This window comes from Triturus cristatus, chromosome 3_2 (genome assembly GCF_964204655.1).
Source record: "Triturus cristatus chromosome 3_2, aTriCri1.1, whole genome shotgun sequence".
Lineage (NCBI taxonomy): Eukaryota > Metazoa > Chordata > Amphibia > Caudata > Salamandridae > Triturus > Triturus cristatus.
The window spans coordinates 403,171,993-403,193,524 of NC_140584.1; the positions used below are offsets into that span (position 1 = coordinate 403,171,993).

Consider the following 21,532-nt stretch of genomic DNA (forward strand, 5'->3'; position numbering starts at 1 on the left):
AAGAGTCTGCCAGAAAACCAATTCGGAAAAAAAGGTAATTTAGACCAACATTGTAAGTTGCAACAATTTTTAAAATGTACGATGCTGTAGAGGTAACAATTTACTTTTCCAAAATCTGAAAGGTGCAGCAGTAGAATAATTGTTGAATAGTGTAGGGGTATTAATTTTCTATTCTAACTCCAGGAAGGTGCATCAGTAGGGAAAGTGTTGGATAGTGTAGGGGTATCAATTTACTATTCTAACTCCAGGAAGGTGCATCAGTAGGGAAAGTCTTGGATAGTGTAGGGGTATCAATTAACTATTCTAACTCCAGGAAGGTGCAGCATTATTGAAAGTGTTGGATAGTGTAGGGGTAACAATTTACTATTCTAACTCCAGGAAGGTGCATCAGTAGGGAAAGTGTTGGATAGTGTAGGGGTATCAATTTACTATTCTAACTCCAGGAAGGTACTGCAGTAGGGAAAGTGTTGGATAGTGTAGGGGTATCAATTTACTATTCTAACTCCTGGAAGGTGCTTCAGTAGGGAAAGTATTGGATAGTGTAGGGGTATCAATTTACTATTCTCACTCCAGGAAGGTGCATCAGTAGGGAAAGTGTTGGATAGTGTAGGGGTATCAATTTACTATTCTAACTCCAGGAAGGTGCATCAGTAGGGAAAGTGTTGGATAGTGTAGGGGTATTAATTTTCTATTCTAACTCCAGGAAGGTGCAGCAGTAGAGAAAGTGTGGGATAGTGTAGGGGTATCAATTTACTATTCTAACTCCAGGAAGGTGCTTCAGTAGGGAAAGTGTTGGATAGTGTAGGGGTATCAATTTACTATTCTAACTCCAGGAAGGTGCTTCAGTAGCAAAAGTGTTGGATAGTGTAGGGGTAACAATTTACTATTCTAACTCCAGGAAGGTGCATCAGTAGGGTAAGTGTTGGATAGTGTAGGGGTATTAATTTACTATTCTTACTCCAGGAAGGTGCATCAGTAGGGAAAGTGTTGGATAGTGTAGGGGTATCAATTTACTATTCTAACTCCAGGAAGGTGCATCAGTAGGGTAAGTGTTGGATAGTGTAGGGGTATTAATTTACTATTCTTACTCCAGGAAGGTGCATCAGTAGGGAAAGTGTTGGATAGTGTAGGGGTATCAATTTACTATTCTAACTCCAGGAAGGTGCTTCAGTAGGGAAAGTGTTGGATAGTGTAGGGGTATCAATTTACTATTCTAACTCCAGGAAGGTGCATCAGTAGGGTAAGTGTTGGATAGTGTAGGGGTATTAATTTACTATTCTTACTCCTGGAAGGTGCATCAGTAGGGAAAGTGTTGGATAGTGTAGGGGTATCAATTTACTATTCTTACTCCAGGAAGGTGCATCAGTAGGGAAAGTGTTGGATAGTGTAGGGGTCTTAATTTTCTATTCTAACTCCAGGAAGGTGCAGCAGTAGAGAAAGTGTGGGATAGTGTAGGGGTATCAATTTACTATTCTAACTCCAGGAAGGTGCTTCAGTAGGGAAAGTGTTGGATAGTGTAGGGGTATCAATTTACTATTCTAACTCCAGGAAGGTGCATCAGTCGGGTAAGTATTGGATAGTGTAGGGGTATTAATTTACTATTCTTACTCTAGGAAGGTGCATCAGTAGGGAAAGTGTTGGATAGTGTAGGGGTATCAATTTACTATTCTAACTCCAGGAAGGTGCAGCAGTAGGGAAAGTGTTGGATAGTGTAGGGGTATCAATGTGCTATTCTTACTCCATGTAGATGCATCAGTAGGCAAAAGAAAGGATTGAGTACATGTTATGTTTTGTATACATATATTTTAAAATATCAGGCTAAATTTTTTCACTTTTCTCCTTTTTCAGATAATGTCTAGCCTTGGAGCAGCAAACTTCATTAAATCCAGGAAGGGCAAAAATTTGTTAAACCATGGTGGATACATATATAGTAAGGAAAGAATAAGTTTAACTAGAAATCATTGGAGGTGCGTGCAATACTACACTACCCATTGCAGTGGCAGAGCGGTTACTGTTGATAATTTGGTTGTGAAAACACAGAACATAACCACTCTGCCTCTGCAATGGATGTAGAAATCAGAGAGACAATAAATGAGATGAAAGCTATTGCAAGCACCTCCAATGAATCTACAGGATCCATTTTAAGGGAGGTTGCACAGCATGTCCCCAGTCATGTTGCTAGCAACATGCCTATAATACCCAATTTGAGAAGAATTATTCAGAGACAAAAGCAGGCAAGTAATATTCAATTGTCTACACCACATACATTTTCTGACATTAGAATTCCTCATGATCTTTCTATTTCTTTTTCTGATGAACCTTTCCTTCTGCATGACAATGAAAACCCTCAGAAACGAATTTTAATTTTTAGTACCCCCCGTAACCTTGCTAAGTTAGAAAGTAGTGAAATTTGGATGATGGATGGGACGTTTAAAAGTACACCCCATCCTTTCACTCAAATTTACACTATACATGCGAAAATTAACAATAGTGTAATTCCCTTAGTGTATAGTTTGCTACCTGATAAGACTTCTGCAACATACACTGAACTTTTATCAGTGATTAAAAGCAAAACATCTGCAAGTCCTCGAAAAATAATTATTGATTTCGAATTGAGCATGATCAATGTGATCACTAAAACGTACACGGATACCCAAATTCAGGGATGTTTCTTCCATTTTTCGCAGGCATTTTGGCGTAAACTACAGAAAACATCCCTAGTTGCAGAATATTCCCGGGATAGCAAATTACAGTTTGAACTTAAAAAATTAACTGCACTTTGTTTTGTTCCTCCCGATAGTGTGGACGAGTACTACACTGCAATTATAGAATCTGTTTATTATACGAGTAACGAGGAAAAATTGGCACCCATTCTAAATTATTTTGAGGACACATGGATTGGACACCTAAGCAGATCGGGTCGCAGGAGGAAGCCACGATTCCATGTGGAGTGGTGGAACTGCTACACGAGTTGTTTAGAGGGAGAGGCCAAAACAAACAATGCCATTGAGGGGTGGCATAACTCCTTCAATCATACAATTGGAAAACCACATCCTAACTTCTACTCATTTTTGGAAACTTTGAAGAAGGAGCAAAGTTTCCAAGAAATGAGATTAGCACAAACACTCGCAGGTAGTCTAAACCCACGAGTAACAGTCAAAACAAGGGAAATGTCTGAGAGACTATTGGCAATTCTACAACAGTTTTCGTTGTGTGTGGCTATAGACTACCTGGAAAATCTTTCTAACATTCTTTCTTTTTAAAACAATGAATTTGCTTACTTTCCTGCTTTGCCAAAAATTATACTAATTACAATAATTCAATTTGCATATTAAGTTTTTTTTTTTTTAAATTTTTACAAATTAACAAGTCGGGTTTTTTCCATTTTTTAAAACAAATCTTCATTTCATCCAAAATAAACAAATGATGACAAATTTACTGTTCCATAGTATTTGAACCATTTATCATTATCGGTACGCCATTTTTCAAATTACCGAAAAAATCCAATTTCAATTCCGTCAAAACCAATCACCAAAACTCAATCCGATGTATAAAATACAAATAAAACCATATTCCTTAATGCACATTGCAGCTGAATCATCATTTGTATTTCAACGTTAGATATTCTAAATATAAAAGTACGCACAATTTTTGAACAAAGAAATGAAGATCGACAGTACATTTTTTTCTTCGAAAACAAACAAATCAACTGTCTGAACCGTAACTTTTTATTTAGAAAGAGTTACATACTTTTTTAAAATAACTAACTTACTTTTAATGACCCGACATAGGCCTGTATTAATGACATTAATGTGGACATGCTTTCCAACTTTTAAAACATCTATTAGTTTTCCAGCAACCTCCCCTTATTCTTTCCTTACTATATATCTATCCCTTTAAAAGGTTTAATCTATAATATCAACTGAAAATATTTCCTACCTGGACGCAGATCAGCTTCCTGCTGCTTCCTCCTCCGATGCTCTGCAAAATGGCGCATTACGTCGACGCACACGTCCTTACGTCATCGCGTGCTTCTCTATTTATGGCGGACTACTTTTTTACATTCAACTGTAAATAAATGTTAATATATGTTATTAAAATATTTTTATTTTGTTATAAAAATGAAACTTACTTTGAAAAATTAATGAAAAAATATGTTTATTTTTTTCATGTTTTTTAAATCAAATAAAATTGTGAAATAAATAATTGTTTGCTGTCATTATTTTTAATTAAGTTTTATAAACTCCAATATTGTAATGTAATAAAAGTAAAATTACTAAATATGTTCCTTACCTTGGCTCTATTGTCTTTTCCTTTCAAAACTTCCTCTTACTTCACTTTCTGTACCTTCTTTTCTTGTTCCGCGGGTTGCATATACTGAGGCTGCCAAAATAAATGAAGGACAAACACGCTCATAGACTTAAATGGAAAACCGTGGGAAATAAATTTAAACAGTAAGTTATAATTGTTATTTCTTATTTTAAAATTTTAATAATGTTAAATTGTTATATTTATTACTGTAAATATTTTTAAATGTTTGTGTTAATATTTGTAATATATTATTATTTTATTTATATATTAAATAATTCAAAAATTCAATTCCATTTCTATATAAAAGGACACTTTCTTTTCAACATATAAATACTCTTGTCTTTTCATATGTGTTAAAAATACTCTAGTATTTAAAATTAGGTACTCAAACATTTTTCTTAAAATTTTAATATTATATACTCTTTAATGTTTTTTAAAACTTATTTTTTAGTAGATAAAACCAAACTAAAAATTCTAAAGTATTAATTTATCAGCAAACAAACCAAACTTTTCTACTAGTCACAATACTCAAGTATTAATATTTTAATAAACTACTCACTTATTTCAAATCAATATTGCATTTTTTAAAATTATTTTAATACTCAAGTATTTATTTAACTGCTAACCAACCAAACATTTCTACCACACAAAATACTCAAGTATTAATATTTTTATTAACTACTCACCTTTTTTAAATTAGAATTGCCAACCAAACATTTCTACCACACAAAATACTCAAGTATTAATATTTTTATTAACTACTCACCTTTTTTAAATTAGAATTGCTATATTAAAAAAATAATAATACTCTAGTATTAATTTTACTGCTACCCAAGTAATAAACAAGATAAATATTTTGCAAAAAAAATGCGTTGTAATAGTATATGCGTTGTAAAAGTACTTACCATATAACATCTTGCGTTGTAAATGCATGCGTTGTAAATGCATGCGTTGTAAATGCATTTTCAAATAATGCGTTGTAAAGGTATATGCGTTGTAACAGTACTTACAATATAATGGAACGCGTTGTAAAAGCATGCGTTGTAAAAGATTTTGCGTTGTAAAAAATGCGTTGTAATAGCACAGCGTTGTAAAAGTTGCGTTGTAAAGGTATTTCCCCCAGTGAACACATCAAACCTGTTTACTGTCTCCAAGGGTGTGAAAGGTCTCAAATGATCCATTCTCCTGTTAGTGGTTGTGTTAAAACTAGGGGGTACGGTATTCCACCCAAAGGGATCAGCAACAGGTACTGGGTATTGTGCTTGCACAAAATGCCCAGTATTGTACGGTGCTAAGAAATTTGTGTAGGTAGGTGCTTGTCCACTTATATAGGTTGGAGGGAACATAAGTGATCTGGGATAGAAGTATGTCAGGGCACGAGGGGTGATGCAGTTATTGCCATTGCCCATGGGCCAGTTTAATATGTAATTGACCACACGTGGGTCTCTGAAATTAACTACAACTACGTCTCCCTCAAGGTCTTTGCTTCTACCATCCAGCCATGGGAGTCGCCGAACATGCACTATTTCACCATTGATGTTTTTTGTGATTGGTCTGTATATACTGAACCAGTGCATGATTTTATTTTTTAACTGGGAGAACCCTTCCCTTTTATTGTCTGTCAATATAGGGACCCCCGTCAAGACAACCCCGAAGGGCACAGCTTCAGGGGGAAGTTCAACTAGTGGACCTTTGTTCATTGGTCCCCTTACGTGTCTGGTGCTTCCCCCCTCCTCCCGCGTTTTTCCTACAAGTACCTTTTCCATTCCCCTCGTGGGTTCACTGGCAGGAGTTACAGCTAGTTTGTTTGCCTGCAATGGGGGAAATAACATTTGTTGATTAGATTTTGCTAGATTGGGAAGTTGTGATGTAACTTTGGTGGGTTGGAATGAAACTTTAGAGGCAGAACTGGTTGGTTGTGCAACCAGGGTTATGGGTGGCACCGCCGTACTCACTGTGACCCTAGTTGCACCGTCCTTACTGCTAATAACAGACTCGATAGCCTCGAGTCGTTTCTCCACCCTCTTTAACCCCTCAATAATTGGTAGAATAAAAGACCTAATTAGTTGTTCCATGTTATCTGGTGGGACGGTGGGGAATGCTGCTTTCAGCACGGATTCAGCAGAAATGGCAGTAGGTACAATGGTACTAGCTTCCTTATCGATATGTGGAGGTTTAAGGGGGACTTCCAAGTTAGGCAAGTTGACTAATACGGCTACTGACGCCGGATCTGTTCTAATGGCCGGCTTGGAAGGCCTGCCAAAGTCGGTGTGACTAATGTTGGATTTTTGTTGTTCCCCCCCCTTTGCATCTTCTTTTGCCTGGTGGTGGGCCATAGAACTTATGCGGCATTAATTTATTCATCTTATTTCGGACAGATTTTCCCCTACTAGTGGTCAGGTTGATCGAATTGGCAGTTATGTTGACGGGACTGGGAAGGGGAGTATAACTCATGGGCTGTTCAATGGAGAGACAAGGTGTAGGTGTGCAATCACATAGCAGGAGTGGAACACTCTCTAAAGATGTAAGGTCGGCAATACCACTGAGACTTCCTCCACTGAGGGAGAGGGGGTGAGGCGTGAGATCTATTGGAGCCCTATTTTTCAGACATTCAACCGAGCGACGGCGCTCCGCCCTACGCTCTTCTAGTGTTGATTCCCTATCTAGATCGATGGGAACCCTTGTAAAGTAACTGTCGAGAGTGCCATTTAACGACCCCCCCGGCTTTTCTAGAATGACATTGTCCAGACTCTGGGCCATAGCAACAATGCTAACAAAAGATACAAATGGAAAGGAAAAAAGATGAAAGGGAATGAGCCCTGCCCGGCCTCGCTCGGCCTCAGAGGGCCTAACAGGGCCCGCCCTTTGCCCGGGCTTAGCCCCGGGCACTCCCGCGCAGCGGGGATCTAGATCGTTTAAGTAGGGCGGGGTTACAGGCCGTGGGCGGAGCAACAGGGAGAGCGGGCCAGGTGTTGGCAGTCGGTCTGGCAGGGACTCCTGGGAGATGGAGTCCCTGCTGAAACGCTCGCAGCCCTGCTGCACCCTTTAGCCACAGACCACGAGTCCTTCAGGCAGATTGCACTGTCTCTCACCCCAGGCGGCTAGGAATGGTGGTAGGTTTAGAATCAAGCGTCTTCCTCCCGGTAAACTAGTCTCCTCCAAAGGTTTAGACAAGAGGTCCCACTGAAGCAGGGCAGGCAGGTGTCTGTAATCCTCTCGGGCGGCCGTGGGCGGAGCAACAGGGAGAGCGGACCAGGTGTTGGCAGTCGGTCTGGCAGGGACTCCTGGGAGATGGAGTCCCTGCTGAAACGCTCGCAGCCCTGCTGCACCCTTTAGCCACAGACCACGAGTCCTTCAGGCAGATTGCACTGTCTCTCACCCCAGGCGGCTAGGAATGGTGGTAGGTTTAGAATCAAGCGTCTTCCTCCCGGTAAACTAGTCTCCTCCAAAGGTTTTAGACAAGAGGTCTATAGAATTTACTAAAAAAAAGAAAAGACAGGTGGGATTAGGTGACCCCCTGTGGTGCATGAGGTGATGTAAACAGAAAGGTATGCAGTTCCTGATATTAGCGCATTGTGTTTTAGAGTCACTCAGGTCCCAGGGTGATGGTGTGAAAACAATCAGGTTGATCGGAGTAGAAGGTACTCCTTCTGGAAAAGAAGACCCTCACACACCCAACAAGCGGGTGTCTTGCTTCATCACCGGGTCTTTGCTCCTTATCGGGCCGGCAGTGCAATGCCCGATCAGGCACCCCGAGGGGGCCTTCCTGTCGGAGATCTTTATTTCCAAACGCCGGTGAGTGAGGTGTGTGGGGAGAACAGTTAATTATGATAAATGGTGTAGGTGCAAGTGAAGTGAAAGATAAGTGTACTAAAACAGGGGAAGGTGATCCACTTCAAACAATTTTTATAAAGTATGGTCACCACCCTGATTAAAAACAATCCGCACATCTCTCACCATTAGGTATGTGAGTAATATGTGCTAAAGGGATAAAAAAGGTCGACATGTTTCTTGCCTAGGATTATATTAAATGGCAATTCTTCAGGACCAATAAACGAGCATATACGGCTACCTGCACCTTTTTGGTGGTGGCCACAACCTCTAAGAGGTGTCAATGGTGGCCACACGTACAGCACCCTAAAAACGTGTGGTACCGTGAATACCAAGAACACACAACCTGTGAAAGAAACACAAAGTTAAAATCATTGTCATATTAAACGATTCGAGGCATCAGGTTTACTTGAGACAACAAGTGATGTCAGACATAAAACCGTGGCATGCGTCGATTGTGAGCAGATATTAATAGGACTTTATAAAGGCAAACAGCAGAATCTCAATTGAAAGCCATCTCAAAAAATTCAACCCTGCGAGGTTGCATCAATTTATCGAAAACAGTCTAGCATAAATTCACCCTATTAGGCTGTGGAGAAAATGAGGCCAGGGTAGGAAGGCACTAAATGCTAGTGTCCTAAAGGGAGGAAGGTGGATAAAAAACAAACAAACAACAGATGCGTCAGGTCAATAAGCGTCAAGAGAACTCAATATAAGTTGGAGAACCTTTGTGGTGGGGTGTCTCATGGTATACATAGGCATGTAAAACTTAGAACTGTCACCCAATCATACGAGGGCGAAAGTTTGCTTCAATGGTCAATGAACACACAAACTAGAAAAAGGGTATGCTTGTACCTATGATGGTAAAGTACTAATCAAACAATGGTTGTCGCAACCAGTTATCCTGCACGTCAGCGCAAGCGCATGGCAATTGAGAATGTAACAGAACTAGTCTCAGCGTAGGTCAAGGAGGCAAACAATGGTTGAGGCAACCAGTAATCCTGCACGTCAGCGCAAGCGCATGGCAATTAAGAATGTAACAGAACTAATCTCAGCACGGGTCAAGGAAGCACTGATGTAACGGCCATAATGAGTGCAATCACATCACGAGTCCGACCATTCTCTCCTGTGCATTACGTTGTCAACTGAGACTTAAAAATGCGCACTCTAACTCAATGATCGATAAAACAACAAAAAATACTCACGATTTCGTTGAATAAACGTTACCGTAAACCTAAGACCCCGCCAGCCGCTCAAGTCTGGTGATAGTAAGGTCGACTTGCTCAAAAAAATGAAAGCCGGTCGGCGTGCTGCGTCAGTACGTCTGGGGCGGTCGCATGCGGTAGAGGCGTGGCTACGTCCCAACCACTAGGCCGCCAATCGTGACGACTGTCAGACGGGTGGGGACGCAAAAGGGGTTACTATGGGAACTCGTGTGTAGAGGGGAATCCCTCTCGCTCGCGTGCGTGTGACGCGGTCGCAACCAAGGAGGGCGTGGACACAAGTCAACCAATAGGTTGCTCTCCTCGGAATGAGTCACCAAAAAGGGGATTGGACAGGTGGTTGCTATAGAAACTTGTTAGCGATGCATACTGCCATACACGAACAACCAGTACATTCGTATGTGACTAAATCTAAGGCCCCCTATTTAAATAATTGTATCCAACTGAGCGCTATGTACTGCAGAGCTTAGTTAGTATCAGACACGAAGTGGTACAGTGAAAAGCACAGAGGAGGTCCGTAAAAAGGGTTGTCAACCCTGTTGCTAAAGATGGAGCTGAAGACCCACGAGTATGGAGATTATTACCTTTCGGCAACTAGTATACAGGAGTGAACCCATCCTACAAAAAAATGATGATCAACAGAATTGTTGCCAAGGGCCAGCAGTGGTTGTGAGGGGCATCGGAGAAACCTCAGTAAGTATGCCTTTTTGAGAAGAAATCAGGCTCATAAAATATTAAAAGTCAGGAAGATAGTAGCCTAACTCAAGTGAGCATGCTCCACGGGATGTCCTCATTAAGGCCAGTGGTATCAGCAGCCAATCTCAGGACCCAACGTTGTTCGAGCCTAAAGAGGGCTTTTTTAGACATATGGGGGTGAGATTCCAAAACCACCCATTGAAATGAGGTGGGAGCATGTCGTTCCAGGTTGTAATGGGTCGTCATTTTAGTGTTGGTCTTCGCGCATCTGAAATTACTTTTGTGTTCCAGCATGCGAGTTTTGACTGCACGCGTAGTCATGCCTATATATGGTAAGCCGCATGGCCAAGTCATCAGGTAAATGCAATTTGTTGAGTTGCAATTTGTATGTTTGTGGATTTGCCAGGTAACGCCATTGGTGAGTACCGACTCTTTGCTGGTGTGTGTCTGTGGGCACATAGAGCACGACCCGCAGGGGTAGTGACCCTTAACTGGAGGTAAATTCCACAGCAGTCTTTGAGACCCAGGGGCTGATTTCTTAGGCCTAGTATGTATTAGTAGGTCCTTCAGGTTACTCGTGCGCTTGAACGCGAACCTGGGGACTTCCACCCTCCAAGTTATCGAGGATGCACTAAGCAGCAGTGAGATTATTTCCAATACACCTGTACCATTCATAATGGAATGTGCGAGCTTTGCCTTGACTCAAAACTTCTTTGAGTATAACACACAATTGTACCACCAAACCCAGGGTACTTCCATGGGCAGTACATTCGCGCCGAGTCTGGCATGTATGTACATGTCAGCCTTTGAAAGTAGGGCCATCCATCATTCCACCAACCCCTACTCGGCGAATGTACTGCTCTGGAAAAGGTTCATTGACGACATCCTGATTCTGTGGAAGGGAGACTACACGAAGTGCACAGAATTCTGTACTTGGATAAATACATTAAATCCCTACTCATCCGCCTTGAAGGGGGTAAGATCTCCACGAGTCTATATGGTAAGCCCACAGATAGGAATAGCCTCCTCTTATTCAGCAGTTACCATCCCAAGTCGTTGAGAGAAAATCTACCTTTCGGACAATTTTTACGTATCAGAAGGAACTGTAGTTCTGTGGCAGACTATCAGAGAGAGTCTTCAACTCTTATGAATGACCTGATCAAGCGAGACTACCCCACACAGGTCGTGTCTCGTGCTCGCAAACGAGCGAGAAATAACAATAGAGAGAGTCTACTAGACGTCAACATTAAGGAACCTGATCAATCCTTAACCTGTGTTACCACCTTCACCCCTGATTCGAACAGGATTAAGGCGATCATCAAAAAACACTGGGGTATTCTCAACACTGGAGATCTAGATCTGGAAGTCCCCAGGTTCGCGTTCAAGCGCACGAGTAACCTGAAGGACCTACTAATACATACTAGGCCTAAGAAATCAGCCCCTGGGTCTCAAAGACTGCTGTGGAATTTACCTCCAGTTTAGGGTCACTACCCCTGCGGGTCGTGCTCTATGTGCCCACAGACACACACCAGCAAAGAGTTGGTACTCACCAATGGCGTTACCTGGCAAATCCACAAACATACAAATTGCAACTCAACAAATTGCATTTACCTGATGACTTGCCCATGCGGCTTACCATATATAGGCATGACTACGCGTGCAGTCAAAACTCGCATGCTGGAACACAAAAGTAATTTCAGATGCGCGAAAACCAACACTAAAATGACGACCCATTACAACCTGGAACGACATGCTCCCACCTCATTTCAATGGGTGGTTTTGGAATCTCACCCCCATATGTCTAAAAAAGCCCTCTTTAGGCTCGAACAACGTTGGGTCCTGAGATTGGCTGCTGATACCACTGGCCTTAATGAGGACATCCCGTGGAGCATGCTCACTTGAGTTAGGCTACTATCTTCCTGACTTTTAATATTTTACGAGCCTGATTTCTTCTCAAAAAGGCATACTTACTGAGGTTGCTCCGATGCCCCTCACAACCACTGCTGGCCCTTGGCAACAATTCTGTTGATCATCATTTTTTTGTAGGATGGGTTCACTCCTGTATACTAGTCGCCGAAAGGTAATAATCTCCATACTCGTGGGTCTTCAGCTCCATCTTTAGCAACAGGGTTGACAACCCTTTTTACGGACCTCCTCTGTGCTTTTCACTGTACCACTTCGTGTCTGATACTAACTAAGCTCTGCAGTACATAGCGCTCAGTTGGATACAATTATTTAAATAGGGGGCCTTAGATTTAGTCACATACGAATGTACTGGTTGTTCGTGTATGGCAGTATGCATCGCTAACAAGTTTCTATAGCAACCACCTGTCCAATCCCCTTTTTGGTGACTCATTCCGAGGAGAGCAACCTATTGGTTGACTTGTGTCCACGCCCTCCTTGGTTGCGACCGCGTCACACGCACGCGAGCGAGAGGGATTCCCCTCTACACACGAGTTCCCATAGTAACCCCTTTTGCGTCCCCACCCGTCTGACAGTCGTCACGGTTGGCGGCCTAGTGGTTGGGACGTAGCCACGCCTCTACCGCATGCGACCGCCCCAGACGTACTGACGCAGCACGCCGACCGGCTTTCATTTTTTTGAGCAAGTCGACCTTACTATCACCAGACTTGAGCGGCTGGCGGGGTCTTAGGTTTACGGTAACGTTTATTCAACGAAATCGTGAGTATTTTTAGTTGTTTTATCGATCATTGAGTTAGAGTGCGCATTTTTAAGTCTCAGTTGACAACGTAATGCACAGGAGAGAATGGTCGGACTCGTGATGTGATTGCACTCATTATGGCCGTTACATCAGTGCTTCCTTGACCCGCGCTGAGATTAGTTCTGTTACATTCTCAATTGCCATGCGCTTGCGCTGACGTGCAGGATTACTGGTTGCCTCAACCATTGTTTGCCTCCTTGACCTACGCTGAGACTAGTTCTGTTACATTCTCAATTGCCATGCGCTTGCGCTGACGTGCAGGATAACTGGTTGCGACAACCATTGTTTGATTAGTACTTTACCATCATAGGTACAAGCATACCCTTTTTCTAGTTTGTGTGTTCATTGACCATTGAAGCAAACTTTCGCCCTCGTATGATTGGGTGACAGTTCTAAGTTTTACATGCCTATGTATACCATGAGACACCCCACCACAAAGGTTCTCCAACTTATATTGAGTTCTCTTGACGCTTATTGACCTGACGCATCTGTTGTTTGTTTGTTTTTTATCCACCTTCCTCCCTTTAGGACACTAGCATTTAGTGCCTTCCTACCCTGGCCTCATTTTCTCCACAGCCTAATAGGGTGAGTTTTAGCTAGACTGTGTTCGAAAATAGATGCAACCTCGCAGGGTTGAATTTTTTGAGGTGGCTTTCAATTGAGATTCTGCTGTTTGCCTTTATAAAGTCCTATTAATATCTGCTCACAATCGACGCATGCCACGGTTTTATGTCTGACATCACTTGTTGTCTCAAGTAAACCTGATGCCTCGAATCGTTTAATATGACAATGATTTTAACTTTGTGTTTCTTTCACAGGTTGTGTGTTCTTGGGATTCACGGTACCACACGTTTTTAGGGTGCTGTACGTGTGGCCACCATTGACACCTCTTAGAGGTTGTGGCCACCACCAAAAAGGTGCAGGTAGCTGTATATGCTCGTTTATTGGTCCTGAAGAATTGCCATTTAATATAATCCTAGGCAAGAAACATGTCGACCTTTTTTATCCCTTTAGCACATATTACTCACATACCTAATGGTGAGAGATGTGCGGATTGTTTTTAATCAGGGTGGTGACCATACTTTATTAAAATTGTTTGAAGTGGATCACCTTCCCCTGTTTTAGTACACTTATCTTTCACTTCACTTGCACCTACACCATTTATCATAATTAACTGTTCTCCCCACACACCTCACTCACCGGCGTTTGGAAATAAAGATCTCCGACAGGAAGGCCCCCTCGGGGTGCCTGATCGGGCATTGCACTGCCGGCCCGATAAGGAGCAAAGACCCGGTGATGAAGCAAGACACCCGCTTGTTGGGTGTGTGAGGGTCTTCTTTTCCAGAAGGAGTACCTTCTACTCCGATCAACCTGATTGTTTTCACACCATCACCCTGGGACCTGAGTGACTCTAACACACAATGCGCTAATATCAGGAACTGCATACCTTTCTGTTTACATTGATTGTTGGGCATGTATGCTGGACCTACAATAATATTAAGCTAGTTTATTATTGCTAAAGCCCTCCCCTTCCCCCTTTCTTGTTTGAGAGTGCATGAGGTGATGCCTGAGGGCAATAGCATGGGCTGCGAAAGAGGACTGCCGGAGCCTGGCCGAAGGCTAGAGGTGCAAGAGCTGATTGTTGAAGATAAGCAAGGTCATTGAGAAAGATGTTTATTGAGAACTCAGATCACCATTGTCAACTGTGAAAATGGGGAACTGAGCAATCTGCTTTTTGGCTGCGTTAAGCATCTAGCAGAATTCGGCCATCCAGTGACTTCTGCTAGTAAGTGAAAACTGGAAGATAAGATGCTGTGGGGGTCAAGGGGGAGGGGGCATCTTTCCCAGACTTCCTTCACCATTCTCTCATCCTGTCTTACCACTCCTTCTATCCAAGTGGTTTAAGGAGGAATGACAGGGTCTGAGGGGCACAACATGCTTATACTGTTTCATTTTAAATAAAAAAGCTCCCCTACTTCTTGTAAAAAGACACCCCTCAATTCCTGGAGTTGGAATGCTCCAGCTGAAGTGTAAGGCAGGGAGTCTCCAGTGCTGTGTGACCGAAGGAGGCGCAGGTATCTAAAAAAAAGCCTTCCTGCCAGGGTCCCTGCTTCCCCGAAAGAAATGTAAATGTGCACAAGAGGTCAGTCTGCAAATGTGAAGGTGCTTGGAAGCCGGTATTGGCTTTAATTGATGGAATCACTTAGTTTCCTGATGGCACACATTTATTCTATTTGAGATTATCCAGCTAAACTGTGAAGTGAGTGCTTTTAAAAGGGAGTTCATAAAACAAATGCTTCCAGATTATACACTTTTGTTCTTTCTGAGAGGTGTTGCTCGGGAGCTACCAGCTAATCTGTGCTTTTAAAAAGCAGTTATAAAAAAGAATTGCACTATGTACAGTCTAGGTATTACTAAAATCTATATTTTGGAAGCACATTTTTTATCCTACGCCTTTTTAGTGCGTTTTGTAGCAGCCTATCTTATTATTAAAGATTTAAACAATGACTTACATGTTCATGGTGCTTTTTGTCACAGGCTGAGACCTCGTAGCACTCAACATACACAAGTCACTATTCTCCACTGCACCAATCAGTTTTCAATTCTGTTGCTCTCTATCTGTGTGTCTTTTCCTTTCTCCCCTGAAGTGCGCCGGGTATGCCCAGATGTGGGTCCCAGACTCACTGTGCCACTGGATTCAAACTAGCCTGGCTGATGTGGGGTGATGCCCCGAAACCAGTCCCAGGATGCTTGTTTCCAGTCCATTGAGGACCTGGCTTGGCATATCAGTCTGGACTGTTCCCATGAGGCACAGGGTCAAGACTGATTTGCATATGGCTGGGACTAAACTGGGGTCGAATGGTGAGCAAAAGAGTGAGGGATTTAACCCAGATCTATTGACTGGGGAGAATGTTTCATTTGCTCTCCATTCCGTCCCATGAGTTTGTCTTTTGCTCTCTGTTTAGAGACCCAGACCTCTGCAGTGCATTAACTAACAGAGCTTTAATAATGGAGGATAGGGCATTTACCACTGATTAGCATATCTTGCATTTCATTTTCATTTAAGCTGTGTGTTATTTTGTAAATAGTTACCTGAAGCTGAAAGACCGAAAAATGTAACAGAATTTTTTTTTGCCTTACCTTTGACCCCGCCCTCACCTTCCTGCACCCCGCCCCATTGCGTGCAGCATCGCAGTTCCAATACATTTTTAAATGCACTTCGACCACTGCAATATCCCGTCAAAGTGGTTATGTTGCAAGTGCCCAGAAGCAGCGAGAGCAGCACATGGCGACCTATAGATAAAGAGTAGGATAGGAGGAAGAACTCAAATGCCCCCCTGCTGCAGTTGTATAGAGTGGAAAGAGGGGCACTGCAAAGATCGAGCCGTGGGGAGGAGGGGGGGGGGCTGATGGGAGAGAGGTTGGCACAGATGAGGTGGCATCACCAAGGGACCGATTATGTGCACTTAGTAAGGGTGGCAGTGAACTGGGAGAGTGAGTCCTAGCGATGCCAAGAGTGGACATGGTTGTGAGAAAAAGGCGATTGGCTGGGTCAAAAACGGGAGAGATGTCCGCTATGATTAGGGTGACCAGGCGTCCCGGGTTTGCACGGACAGTCCCGGTTTGTCCTAGCTATGATGGCAGGGAGGAGGTGGTTTGCATGAGCAGAAGGAAGGAAGTCGCAGTATTTGGTCTGTGGACGCCCACCTTTGGGGGACGTAGGTACTGGAGCTGGGAGGGGTTACAAGGGGAGACTGTCGGGCACGTATTGTGGACTTTGCAGTGAACTGTTGAAGAGCTGAGAGGTGGCCGAGGAGAGGGGATTTGAAGACGGGCTGGGAAGTATAGCCTGATGTGTTGACCATATGGGCAGCCAGGAAGGTTTTTTATGTGTTGAAATGTAGCATTGCCAGAGCGGATAAGGAAAATAGTGTGAGAGGAATGTCAAGCCTCACAGTCTCAAAAATAATTGACGTTTGTCAAACGAATTAGAAGGGAATTGTGGAAAATCATTTGTGCTGTGGTGAAAGTCCCCGGCATTATAAAGGAAAGGGATTCAAATACATGGCCGTTTTATGACGTAACTGTGTGTGCTCCAAGCTTCCGTTGGTGCAGCAGATGCACCAGGGCTCGAAGCCCCGAGGGCGCTCTTACCCCGGGGCCCATGACCCACGGCCTACGCTACTGCCATGCTGATTATCCGAGTGCCTCTGGGTGCGGACATCCGACTGCCCCGTTCTTTCCACAGGGCCTGTGTTGTCACTCGTCTTTCCGGCCCGCGGGCTCAGCCAGAACCGTTTAACGATAAGGCGGTGACATCACACCGCGAGATCTGAACGAAAATGGACCACTGAAGGATGTGTGCTCTGGTATCCTTTCCACTTTCGCAACGATTTGCAATTTCCTCTTTCTCCCCACTTTAAATAGTTGCTCCTCGGTGGTCTCCCTTACAGCCCAGAGGCAGTCCAAGGGTAAGTGTCCCTGTCTTGTTTCTGGCTTGAATGCTTTTGTGTGTTTTTCGGCTTTGTATATTGTTTTTTGTTCCTAATTTCTAGTGATAGAAGAACAAATTTCGGGGGGGGGGGGGGGGGGCTGAATCTTTAAGCAGTAGGCAGAGTGGAGCTGCAGGGGCTCTTAGAAGGGGTGAAACAACAGCAAGGCCTCATTAACATGCAAATGGTCTTTTAAAGACCTGTGAAGTGTTCGGGTGCGGCTGTGTGTTCGCCGGGGAAGCTCTCTCCTCCCGGGCTGCCACACACGAGGGGGGGGGGGGGGGGAGCACTTTGATTCCAATGGGTGTTGCGCGCCTGCTGAACATCAAAGATAAATTACTTATTGATAGTATACCTTTTCAATTGTCCTTTGCAGGCTGACCTGACCATTGCCCCCAAAACTGGGACACTTATTTGAAATTAAGGAAAGTGTTGAATCACAGGACAGTCCTCTGATAACTGGGACTGTTCGGGGAAATCCGGGACGTCTGGTCACCCTAATTTGATTGCATTTTTAAAAGGGGTAGCTGAACTTAAGTCTAGACATATTTAAACATTGACAATTTACTAGAATAATTGTGAAAACCTCTGGGTGGCCGGATTATTTTTTAAATAAATTTTTTCACATGGAAGGGGTGGGGGGCACTGCATTAACAAGTTTGAAGACCACTGCCCTAAAGGGATCTCTTTGGTGAGCGGTGTCCCCGATTCTGACCCACACCCCGGTCTCTCTGAAACTGGCGATACAGGTTCACTAGGAAGGTAATGAACACAGTTGCTTCTGAAATAAGTAGTTACTTCACATTCCACCGGCACGAATATGCAGATTAAGTATGAAAAGGGTGTCCTGGATTCAATACATTTTAACACAGTAAGAAAATGTACTCGGTGTAGTTGTCTCTCTGAAATGTTTCCCGGCATGTTGTGCAAACCTGGGGGCTGATTCATGAGAGGCTGGCTCTGCATGGCCTCCTAGATATGGAGCAAGACAAAGCCGTGGAAGTCGCTTCCTTTCCTTGCTCTGCATCAAGGAGGCGTTCCATGGGCGTTGCGGAAGGATATTGCAGTGAGTACAAATAGCGCAGGGACACACCAGTGGGTGTTACCAGGCACTCTATAAATATAGAAATAAATACATTTTCCCCATGCAACAACCATGGATTTTGATGGTGCCCCAGATTTACTCAATCACGTAAACCTGGAGCAGTGCCAAAACCTTACGCCTCCCCGGAGTAGGCTTAATGAGGAGAAATATTTATTATTTCTCCTCGTTTTTTCCTCTTTACAGAATGTAGCACACATAGAAAGAGGAAAACTCCTCTCTGGATTGCTTTTGTGTAGGAAGGTGCCTGCAACGGAGGCATCATTGCATCATGGTGCAAAGGTGCCTACATTGGCTCTAGGCAGCAAATTGTGCACCAGCGCAGAGGGAACAGACAGGAATGCACTGAATTTGATAAATACACTGCATTCCTGCCTTTTCACGTGGGCGTAGGGCAGCGCAGCTAGAAGACTTGCGCTGCTACCCTGCACCAATTCCTCATAAATGAGGCCCCCAGTGTGAAGTAGCTCCATTTTGTATGTCTTAGTAGAGAGGGTGCAGTTACCAGTACCAGTATTGGGATGCCTACTGGTAGCTATGAGCTATATAAGTGCTTTAAGAATAGAATAGAATAGTTCTTGACAGTGAGAGCAGCAGTGTCAGAAACATCTGTTACCATCTCTCAAATGCATAGGCGTTTACTTAATCAAATCAGAGGAATTAATACATGAGTAGAACTCAATGGCCTTGAACCCATTGACCTTCAGTTTGAGCAGAGGTCTCTGCAGCAGCAGGCACAGTCAGCCACTGAGTTATCTTACTGACTTCATTTCACTTTTAGTCGTGGACGGCTGCGCCTGAATGAAAACCACAAACCTTTTAAAGGATCTCTTTGGTGAGGTTATTTTAAGTTGTTTCACAGCAGGGGCGGCTCCTCTACTAGGGCGGAGGAGCATCGCCCCACTGCGTTCTTGCTGGGCGAGATGCAGAAACATAAAATGGTAATAACTACTATTTTGTGTTCCTGCTTCTCGCTCTGCAAGAAAGCAGAAAGGTTTGGTTTGCTGCTGCGCTGCGAGCAAGGGAGGAGTGGTGTGCCCACTCCTGAGGGTGCAATGACTGTTTGGTCGGCCCTCTGGGGCGGCCTAAACCAGTCATGCGCACTCTGCTCTTTCTCCATGCAGGCTGCAATGCAGTCTACATGGAGAAAATTGCCTCCCCCGTAAGCCCTGGCTGGGCGGCGTCCCCACCAATCACAATGCTGCCATTGCTGTGTTGTGATTGGCTTAGGGGAGGGGAGGGGAGGGAGGCTGCCCGCTTCCTGTTACTGCCTGAGGCATGAAAGCAGGAGCAGGTGCCGAGAAAACACAGGACCTGGCCGGGTGACAGGTACGTTTTAAAAAACATTATTAAATTAACCCCCCCTCCTCTCCACGCTACCCCCCCCCCCGGCCTACCCCTTCTGCGGCAGCCCCCTGCGCTACCCCCCCTCCGCACAACCCCCCGCATCTCCACCCGCAATTAATGCCAGCCGCGACTGTTTCACAGGCATGTTACTAATAGGCCTAATTATATATTCCATTTGTGGCCCTGCCTTGTAATACGTTTTTTGTGACTAGAGTGCCAAACTGTGTAAACAAGGGCTAGATTTGTGAAAATGTGCTTGCTTTAAACCGCACCTGTTATTTCAATTTAAGGGTCCGTTCTGACCAGTGTAAAATCTCTACGAAAGTGATGTCGGTGGTCACTCAGCAGCCAGGCGCAGCCCCCGGGGTCTCTTTATCGCCAACAGGAGAGTGGGGCTCCAAAATGTTTGACTGCTGCGACGACTGCGGCATATGTAAGTAACTGCCGCTTCTGACTGGGAAATAGAACAAATGAAATAACTAAATGCTTTAACAGTGTGACTATATAGGGAGTTTCACAGAGTTGAAGCGCTATACATGGCAAAAGTGAAAACTCAGAAACAAGTTTTTTTTTTTAAATAGATTCGCGATCTGACTTAATAAAGACCAGGGGCCTCATTTATGAAGAATTGGCGTAGGGTAGCGCCACAAGTCTTCTTGTTGTGCTGCCCAATGTCAATGTCAAAGGGCAGGAATGCCCCGTATTTATGAAATACGGTGCATATCTGTCCTTTCCCCCTGTGCTGGTGCACAATTTGCTACCTAGCACCAACGTAGGCACCCTTGCACCATGCTCAATTGCAGACAGGATTGTTTTTGTGCAGGAAGGGGCACCTTCCTGCACACAAAAAATCCTGAGAGGCCTTTCCCTGTTTCTATAAGGAAAAAACAAAGAGAAATAAGAATATTTCCCCTCGTTACACCTGCTCTGGGGAGGCGAAAGGTTTAGGCGCTGCCCCAGGTTTACATGATTAAGTAAATCTGGGGCAGTGTTAAAATCTATGGGTGTTGCATGGGAAAACCCACCCCATCGGCCATGGAATGCCTCCTAGACACAGAGTAAAGCAATAATTACAAACCAAGGAGTCAACTCTGTAACCCTAAGAAGCAGGGTAGTTATATATGAACAAAAAATATAGTTTACTTGGGATAACCTCAGCCGAGAGAGGACTGGGCAGTAAACATGAATGAAAACACATCTTAATTAAAAGTATAAGTAAGCCTAACACACAGGTAACCCAAAACATCATATATCTGTAATCCCAAACACAAGTCAGAAAAGGAGTACACAGTTATTCCCTTAGTCTGAACAGATGACCAATAAAGAGTCATTATTTAAAAATATATATAGTTCAGAAAATTGAGGAATTGGTCACAAAGAGAATTTTAATCAAAGACACTGCATGGAAGCAACACAAATAATACTGATAACGATTATACAGAGCAAGAGTCTGCCATTATTTTCAGTAATTTAAGCAAAAGAGAACCATTCATTGATTTTGGCAACAGAAATGGAATTACTTTATGTGAATATACCAAATGATTTGACAGTCCATATTACATGAGTACAGGTCAACGTTTCAACCCAAGGTAAAATTGACCAGGGCCATCATCAGGACAATATGTTGCAAAAACAATGATACAATTTGATACTTAATTAATAATGGACCATACCAAATTAAACCAAGCAAAGCTAAGTCCGATAAATCAAGGAAATAGTGTAACTTGAGGATGTGCAGAGGGTAAAACCTTACTCAATGGTCACTTACAAAGCAATTAAACGTCAGGGAAAATACCGATGTTACAAC

General features: G+C 43.5%; 1 protein-coding gene across 1 annotated transcript in view; it reads left to right on the forward strand.

Moving 5' to 3' along the window:
- The first annotated feature begins 17,204 nt into the window (after positions 1–17,204).
- Positions 17,205–21,532, forward strand: part of LOC146857429 (cornifelin homolog) — a 31,358-nt gene continuing 27,030 nt past the window's right edge. The window contains exons 1-2 of the mRNA XM_085647926.1: positions 17,205–17,255; positions 20,016–20,158. Of these exons, the coding sequence (XP_085504052.1) occupies positions 20,053–20,158 (106 nt within the window). The 5' untranslated portion in view covers positions 17,205–17,255; positions 20,016–20,052. The remainder of the gene's footprint in view (positions 17,256–20,015; positions 20,159–21,532) is intronic.